The sequence below is a fragment of the Protopterus annectens genome, chromosome 1.part2 (assembly GCF_019279795.1).
Source record: "Protopterus annectens isolate FY-2018-M chromosome 1.part2, PAN1.0, whole genome shotgun sequence".
NCBI lineage: Eukaryota > Metazoa > Chordata > Ceratodontiformes > Protopteridae > Protopterus > Protopterus annectens.
The window spans coordinates 831,738,925-831,747,964 of NC_056727.1; the positions used below are offsets into that span (position 1 = coordinate 831,738,925).

The following is a 9,040-nucleotide window of genomic DNA, read 5'->3' on the forward strand; positions in this document are numbered from 1 at the left end:
TCACAAACCCAGTGATACTAATATTTATATTGAGTCACACCACTGAGGTGCTGTTCTGTGTGGAGGTGGACTGTCAGGAAGCGATAACAAGCATCCTTCTGAAAGCATCTGCCCTCTTTGATGATGCTGATGGCTGGTCTTGCACTTGCCTATTTTCAGAAACAGTGCCATATCACAAGTATGAGGCACAGACTCCAGCTTGGTGACAAGACGATCAAACTAAGGTTGTGTGTCATGCTTTAAATGCATCCCTTCTGGACCTTTGCAGAAAAAAAAGTGAAAGTGTTCTTGTTCGATGTACTTGACACATCATGATCTATTACTTTTGACTAGGAAAAAAATGGGAGGGCATATTTTATCATTTAACAAGGAAAGTAAAAAAGTTTCACTTTCTATACATTCCAACACTCAGATTACACTTTAACCTTTAGAAGTGAAAAAAAAAAAACAGAATGTTTTGTATTTGATATATATTTGAGGATAGATGGTCAGATATAGTTGGTTATTGTCTTTAGTTAGATTTGATTTTGAGGATGACCCCTATCTGTGTGTCCCCTAGATGGTTAATGTTTGCTGATCTGCTGACATTTTTAAGAATGTAAGTATTTCTCTGTGTGGTAAAGATGTGTCCAGATATGAACAATAACATATGTACAACATTCATAGAGCAGAATGACATGTTCCTGGTTAATGTACGAGACAATTTTTTTCTAGTTAGTAGTAATGCAGCAAGCAGTAATGATTTAAAAAAAGTGCTTGTATGTTATGCAAATTGTCACTTATTTTCTTTCTTGCAGTTGGAGAATGTGATTGGAGGAGAAGATGCTTACCAAGAAAGAGTTACTAATCATCTAATACCATGTATAGCCCAGTTCTCCGTTGCAATTGGAGATGACTCTCTCTGGAAACCGCTAAACTACCAAATTTTGCTGAAGATGAGACATAGTTCATCAAAGGTTAGCTAACTAGCTTTTATCCTATGTTTTTCTTTCTAGCTCTAGGCCTTATCCAGATGTGGTTTCATGGATTTGCTGTGGCAGATATGTGATTTTAAGTGTTGTTGCATACTAACATAGATAAAAACTAACTGACGGAAGAGTAGTAGTAATGCAGGTCTGCGTGATTAATTTAGCTGTCCCCATTTGCTTCTGGCCTTCTCCTACCCTCACCGTTCTTCAAGTATCCCACACTCCTTTGTACCTCTTAGATGGTTTGCATTCTGCCACTTCGGAATGTCAATTCTGTGGAGTTGCTTCTGTCTCTAATTTAATGTTTTGTTAAACCACTGACTCAGAGGAAGAGAGTCTGAGTGAAGTACAGGTTAACTCGGTTTAAATAGTGAGTCCAGGCAAACGAGGGACCATGTGACTAGAAAATTAAGCAGCTGAAGGCCAGCTCCTCCATTCAGGCAGGTGGATATGAGAGGTCTCAGTTGCGATACATCAACTGCAGTGCACTGCCATCAAGATAATGATGAGTTAGTCTAAGAAGCTGTGCATGAATGCATGCTGGAGTTGAATATCAGATAAAAGACACCTTGCTTCAATGCTATTGGTGATAACATCCCTGTTAGCCTTCTGGTTAATGGAGACTGCCCTCAATAGAAAATGACAGACTGTAGGGATGCAGGGAGAACTAGCTGAGTTAAAGGTAAAGATGAGGTGAAGGACTACAGTAAACCAGTCATACACACTGTGAGCAAAACAAGACTAGTGAAAAATGTTAGCCATTTCCCTCCTCCCGTCTTTGTGCTTCTGTTTTATCTCTACCACCTCTCATCATTGTTTCAACCTGCTGATAATATGGTGAGTCCATTGGATATCCTTTGCTTCCATTCTTCAAGAATATACTTGCCCAGTACTTGTAAGCTTCCATCATATCCTGCTACTATTCCTCCTCCTACACACACACAGATCATCTTGATCATCCTAGAGACGCACCACACAGTTTCCTGTTTTTATTTCACAGCATTATACAAATTGTGTATACTGTTTTGACCGCATCCATAGCTTTAGTGACCTTCTCAAAGAAGTCCACCAGATTAAGTAGGCATGACCTGCCTTTGACAAGACCAAACTGGGTAGGGTGCAGTGTCTCTAGGTTCCTATGTCATTGTTTATCATATCTATGATGATTCTTCCCATGGCCCTGCATATGAGACTAGTCAGACTTATGGGTCTGTAGTTCCCCAGGTCCATGTAAGCCCTCTGCCCCTGTATAGAGTGATGGCCATAACAGTCTTCCCTTTCTGTTACATAAAGGCAGATTAGAGCCTATCATTTAAATAGAGGTTCTAGTGGGCCTGACTGGTCATGTTTCTTACTATTCCGAAGGCAACCAGAGATATTATCAGGGCCCATCTAAGCAGTGTTCTTGGCCTTAGGAGAGTGCAGTGGGGATCTGATCCTTAGCATTGCTGGTGGAGAAATGCTGGGAGATATTTCCTGGGGGGGGTGACTAATGTTGATAAGGGGTAAAAACCTGGAGCTTAATTTATCAGCCAGCAGGTTTGCTGTATTCCTATGACTCCATATAGGTGGCTGCATTCAGCATTAGCTTGATACGATGTTGTCTTTAAGGCTGTGGATATAACTGAAGAAAGCATTATGGTTGTCCTTAGTTAGATTGACAAGGAAGTTTTAACCTTGCTGGGCAAAGCCCTTCTGTTTTTGAACATGATTTCCCCTTTTTTTTTTTTTTTGTTTTTTTTGTTATATGGCCTACTTGTACTGGGATTCCACCAGGGTGGCTTGTTTCTGGAGGTTGTACTATTGTTTATTTTGGCTAGGTACATCTGCCTCTTTGCAGCTCTTTACACAATTGTACAGGGTTTCTGTGAACAATTCTGCATAGGTAGCTGTGTTCTCAAGGTTTGGGGGCTTGGAATTTTGCTAGACTCTTGTTTAGTAGGAGGTAGTTGGCATTGGAAAATGTTCTAATATTCTGGTGTTAGATGAGGTCCCAGGTTTAACATTTATTTCAAGAGAAACACCTTTGGGAGGAGTGTATCACTTCCTCATTTTTATGAGGACCAGATTGTGGATACTTGCGCCCTTTTTGATCATGCAGACTAGTTGTTCTGGGGTGTTTGCATGTTTGAGGCTTCTGCTTTATAACTTCCTACAGCAGAGTGGAGTGATATTTTCCAAAACATACCAAGGCTGACTTCTTCATGATTTTTGGTGAGCTTTCAAACATTCCTTGAACCCATTTTCCATACCGTCTCAGCTGGCACACAGGGCAGGGGAAAAAAAGCACATATCTCTTCTAAACATGGATAAAGGACCCTCATTTGTAAATGTCCTAGGCTGTTGTTGTGGAGGCTGCTCTGCCTGTGATTTGAGACCCCAAAATTCAGATCAGAGAGGATAGTAACTTCACGGTTATGTTGGTGCAAACCCACATTTGTTGTTTTTGCTGACTGCAGTGGATGCCTTGTTGAAGGCAGAAGGCATAGTCATTAGTCTGTGTTAGATGGCATTGCTACATTCTTGTCTCTGGGAGATAACCTGGATGACTTTCTGCTTAATGCTTCCTTTGGTAGGAAAAAGCTATTTGGATAAAAATATCAGCCTCTCTTTGGGAATCTGCTTTCTCACCAGCAAATTTCTCTCTCTTCCAGAAATCGGTGGCATTAGGTGTAGGGTAAAAATTGCCGAATTTATCCATGCTTCTGGACTGGCTGGAGATAATTCTCCCTCTTTGGCAGGTCTCTGGTGTCGCAGGGGGTGAGTGCAGTTGACTGTGGCTTGCTAGCTGTTGTAACTGTCCTCTCTGCTACTGCTCTGTTCTTCGGCCCTGTGCAGGGGAGCTATAGGGCAAAGCCGTACTTTATCTGCGGAAGAGGCCAGTGGTGACTGCTCTTCTCCTTGGGACAGACAAGAACCTGCCCTTCTTCCCTTTCACCTGGTGGTGTAGCTTTCCAAGTTATCTGTGCCTTATGCTGTCCATTTTCTTCTCAGGAGTCATCAGGATGCACACCCTCACTCTGAGCAGGGAGAGAGAGGAGGGCATGATTATCTTTCCTCTCAGTTTCTGGCGGTCTCTCCTCCACTTCTTCGAGACCTTGTTGTCCTTGTCCCCAGAGCCATTCCAGTTTTTGGTTGTTACTCAAATCCCAGTAGGAAGAGACTGTGTATGCCCCACTTGAGGTCCATGTCATCCGGATAGGGACTAGAATTTCTGAGACAGAAATATTTTCACTGGGATCTCCCTAACCTCCCCAGCAGTAGGATGTAGGGTCATCTATTTTTATATTTAGCCCGTTTGTATTTGTAGCCCAGGTTGCCATTCTTTCCACGCCAGTTTCCTTCACTCCATGCATCCCATTTCTTAGGAGGGTCAGCCTTCCCTGGACATGTCTGCTTGAGTATTGGGGAAGCATAGGCCGCTTTTGCTGCTGACATGCCCCCCCAGGATGCCTTAGTTTCCTGTGTCACAGGCTGAAAGAGGTAGTTAAGAGTGGATGAGAGCTGGTTCTCCCATTAAGACTCCCCTCAGCACTGGGTGTGTGTGCAGTTTAGGCTGACATTCTACAGGATTTCTGTGGAACCCAATGTACACTACCCTCATGTGTTTGGGCCATTTCCTTTGGGAACACACTATTGTTCAAGTGGGAGGTGGAATGCTTGAGCTCCTCCTTGGTTGTATGAACCTATGGGCAATGTTTCAAGATATTCTTTTTGGCATCTACCATTCTTAGCACAAGTAGGAGCTCCATTAGCTGCCCTGTTAGGGAAGAGGACTTGTATTTGTCCCCTTCTTTCGCGAAGAACTCTGTTCCTCTTGGGAGTGCATGACTTTCAGATTAGGTACCCACAGCAATTCTGTCAGGACCACCTCTTATAAGTATGTAGCCTTTGAAGCCAGTTCAGGATTTGATCTCTGAAGGTAGGGCTTTCAAAAGCCTTCCTGTGCATTTCTCAGGGAATCACAACCCTTTCTGCTTCCTACTGAAATAGTGGAAGAGTAGGAATGGTTTGACTGTGTGAGTCCCTGCTTGCATATGTCCATTCATAGTACTTGCATATCTTTGCTTAGACCTCAGAGGTCTGTGTCTTGGCTGTGTGTGAGAGATGTGGAAGGATATGTTCCATGTGTGTCTTTCGATATCTTTCTTTGCATGCTGACCAGATCCTTTGCCTCTCACATTTGTTTGACTTCTCATGGGATCTTGCAGATAAATTGAGAGTTGCTAGGAAACCTTCCACTTGTGGAAACAGCTCTCAGTTCTCTATGTGATGGAGTCGTACCTGGTATTTTCCTTGCCAGTTTACAGTATCTGGATGGTATTTTGATTCCTTTTACTGTGTCTTGTCTTCACTCAGGGGCCTGGGCAGGTCTTGCTCATAATTCTTAGTTGATAGGTAGTTTGGATACTCAGGTTCAAGTGGTTTGGCAGTCCCCTTGGGAGGGTGCTTTCTCTCACCTCACAGGGAGTCTCAGATTTTTGTTTTGAAAAGTGAACCTTTCTGCTATAGAGTACTTTGGTCCTGTTAGAGAGTTTATCTGAGGGTAATTTGTCTCCCTGATGGCCCTACTTTTTTATTAAGTTTACTACACCTGCGCTGCTAGAATGCTATTTGAAGTGAGTTTATGGGGGCTATTTCACATCAATTTACAGGTTTAAAGGTTATGGGGTACAGTGTGTATAGCAGTTGTAAAGTGTGATATGAGAAGCTGGCATCTATCATAAATTTTCTGGGACTGCAACAAAGTACACTTTAGCTGGCTATTCTAGGTCAGGTAGTGCATGTTTTTAGAGGTCAAAATCCAGTGTTCTTTTGATAGCTGGGTGTTGCTTGACTTACCACTGGTCAAATGTTTAAAATGGAAAAAATAAGTTTTGACTATTAAGTTATGGCAGTTAAAAAACTACACTTTGTCTGCCAGTGGAAGACTTTAGGAAAACTTTGTAACATGTTTTAAATGTTCTAAGTATGCCCTCCCTTTTTCCCAGATGGAGCTTCTTGATATCAGTTGAACGGTTTTCTATATAATGACATTTGTCCAGCAAAAGTCTGTCAAGTCGTGCAGACTCTCATGGGTTAACATACATGGTATTCAAGAGTCTGTGATACATATGTGAGTGTTCTCCTCTTATCAAACACAGTAGAATTTTGACTACAGAATGACATTGTGAAATATATAGCCGTTTATAGGCATTCTCTGTTCTGTTATGTAATGAGCATCTCACACTTGCTAGAGTATTTAACGGTTGAAGTTTGCTGTTGGTTGTTAAAATGTGTGTGCAAAAAGTTATCAATATATACAGTATTATATGGTCATATGAGTAATGTTTTTATTGTTTGGTTTGCTGTTAAAAATATCCTTGATTTCTCTGGGCATTCCAGCTCTCGTTTGGTAAGAAGGCTGTGTGCCATTCCCTCCTTGTGTAGGATATATTACCCCTAAACTGTCGGTCTTCCTCTTAAAAGGGGTTCTTCATCCCTCTGCAGGTCATTCTTGTCCCATTTCCTTGCAGAGAGTGGAACCCAGGACATTGATAATGCCCTTTTCTCTCATTAGCATTGTGGTCTTCTAGTTGGGTTGCCCCCCCCCCCCCCAAGAAGTGGCATGGACAGACTGTTTTTCATATCCCAGTACCCAGAGAGTAGAGATTTACATTTGTCTTCACTTCCTGTAGGGGAGAGTATTGGCTTCTCGCTATTAATCTGCATTATGCCTGCTGGCTTGGGCTGTAGTCTGTTCATTGCTTTTTTCAGAGTTGCATTTAAAATGTGCTCTTAATGGGCTCCATCACAGCAAACCTGTGGGCCAGTTATATTCCTTTCCCTTGCAGCCTTCCTTTACCAAAAGGCATGTCACCACCCAGTGGGATATGCTGCTTTAATAGCAGATTGCCAGTAGTATTATATGTTGCCAGCAGGTGTCTAACCACCCAGTGGAAAATGATGTTGTCGGAAGCCACTAAAGATGTGACTGCTTCCAGTACATGCCTTAAAAATGCTTCCTTTTCAGATATCCTTGTCATGAGTGCCTAGTCCTCCAACCACATTCATGCATTATTGTTTCAACCACAGGCCACTGGGGCAGTGAGTGCAAGGCTGGAGACTAACTCTGAATACTGAACACAGAATGAGGAAGAGAAAGTCTCTTTAACATAGGGGGTTGCACACACTACCTATGACAGTACACACCTCCTCCTAATTTTTCCAGACTTGAAGTAAGGAATTTTCATAAGTCTTGCCAAGTAATTCAGCTATCACTAGGACTTGAGTGAGTGTTTCATAGTGCCCAGTGGATTATCTGGAGCTGCCTACTTGAAAAGATTCTGGATAAATCTCCTGTAGCCTGGTGCAACAACTATTTGTATTTAAAAGACTATCTTAAGATAGATTGATAAAGCAAGTGATGCCAAGGAGTAAGTAATGAATTACAACTTAAAGTTTTGATTTTTTTTTTTTTTTTTTTTTTTTTTACAAAACCTACCACAAATTTGAAGGACAGTTTGTTTTGAATTTCCTTTTGTGAAGGCATCATCAAATGTAAATCATGTAAATATTTCTTAAAATTAAGTAGCACTTTCAGTAATAAATGCTTGTATATACATTTTGTTTAAAACATTTAAATGACAGTAGTAGCACTAGGAAAAGTTCACTTTTGACTGATGTTCCTTTGGTCTTTATACTTAGATTCGACTTGCTGCTCTAATGGCCCTGCTTGAATTAGCAGGGAAACTAAAGGAAAACTACATGATATTGCTACCAGAATCAATTCCATTCTTGGCTGAACTCATGGAAGGTAACTTAATATCATGAACTTTCCACACACTTTATATATATTTGCCTAAAAAATGTATGTTTTGTGGTTGCATTGATCATAGTTAACAGCTGATAGTTTTTGAAATTTCCAATATTACTTTGTAATATGAAGCCTGATGCAGCATTTGTGGATGTAGTACATATAAGCAACTTGAATGCATTTTTTTTTAAACTCTTGGCTTTTCCGTAACATTTTAATGAACATCATTTTGTTGTCCCTCTTCTGTTCTAGATGAGTGTGAAGAGGTAGAACACCAGTGTCAGAAGGTTATTCAGCAGCTGGAGGTTATCCTTGGAGAATCCCTTCAGAGTTACTTCTGAGCAGTGATCAGGGAGTTAAAATTGGTTTTAAAACGTCATCACTGAACAGCAACTGTCAAAAGGTGCTCCGTGTGGCTTGGTCACTGAGCCACCAAGAAAGAGTCTCATATTTTGTGAAGTTATTCTAGGAGTACTTAACAGGTTTTGTTGGCAGTATTACCTTTGATGACTTCAACAGGTTTGTGAACAACTGGAGGCAAAATTTCCATCAGAAGCAAATATTTAAAGACTGAGTCCTTCATTTTCTGGATCAGTATAATTGTGAATAATATACCAAAATAAAAATAAAACATTTTATATCAGCACACATGGTGCATTCCATTTATAAGAAGGCACCAGTCAATCGAAAGAGAGAGAAAAACACAAGTTCAGGATTCTGACTGCACAGACCTGGAATAATTACCACTTTGACTGTTGGGCACATCACTAACTCCTTTCAAGCAGAGAACCAGCTATATTCCCAGCAGGGACTTTTACCAAGTTGTTTTACTAATTTGTGCTTGCAGTTGGTCCAGAATGAAACAATCCATTTTGGTTACTTCAAGATTAAAGCTGGTATTATTTTAAAGTAATTGTTCTTGTGTTTCATTACTTGTTTAACTGTTACTCTTTTTGCAAAATTTGTAATAAATGTCCCTTCTGCAGTCTTCATTGTGAAAGTAAAATGCTAATCATGTTCAGAGAAAAGAATTACTACTGTGATGCATTGTCTTTAAAATTAAAATGCTGAAGGATGCACTGAACTAACTATATATATATATATATATATATATATATATATATATATATATATATATATATATATATATATATATATACATACATACATATATGTGTGTGTGTGTATATATATATATATATATATATATATATATATATATATGTGTGTGTGTGTATATATATATATATGTATATATATATATATATATATATAT

The 9,040-nt window shown here is 40.2% G+C and overlaps 1 protein-coding gene across 2 annotated transcripts in view; it reads left to right on the forward strand.

The window, feature by feature from the left end:
- The window catches only part of HEATR1 (HEAT repeat containing 1), a 1,780,420-nt gene extending 1,771,747 nt beyond the window's left edge, over nucleotides 1–8,673 (forward strand). For both annotated transcript variants that reach the window (XM_044059100.1, XM_044059109.1), the window contains exons 43-45: nucleotides 798–956; nucleotides 7,656–7,764; nucleotides 8,017–8,673. In XM_044059100.1, coding sequence (XP_043915035.1) covers nucleotides 798–956; nucleotides 7,656–7,764; nucleotides 8,017–8,105 — 357 coding nt within the window. In that variant the 3' untranslated portion in view covers nucleotides 8,106–8,673. The remainder of the gene's footprint in view (nucleotides 1–797; nucleotides 957–7,655; nucleotides 7,765–8,016) is intronic.
- Nucleotides 8,674–9,040: the final 367 nt, after the last annotated feature.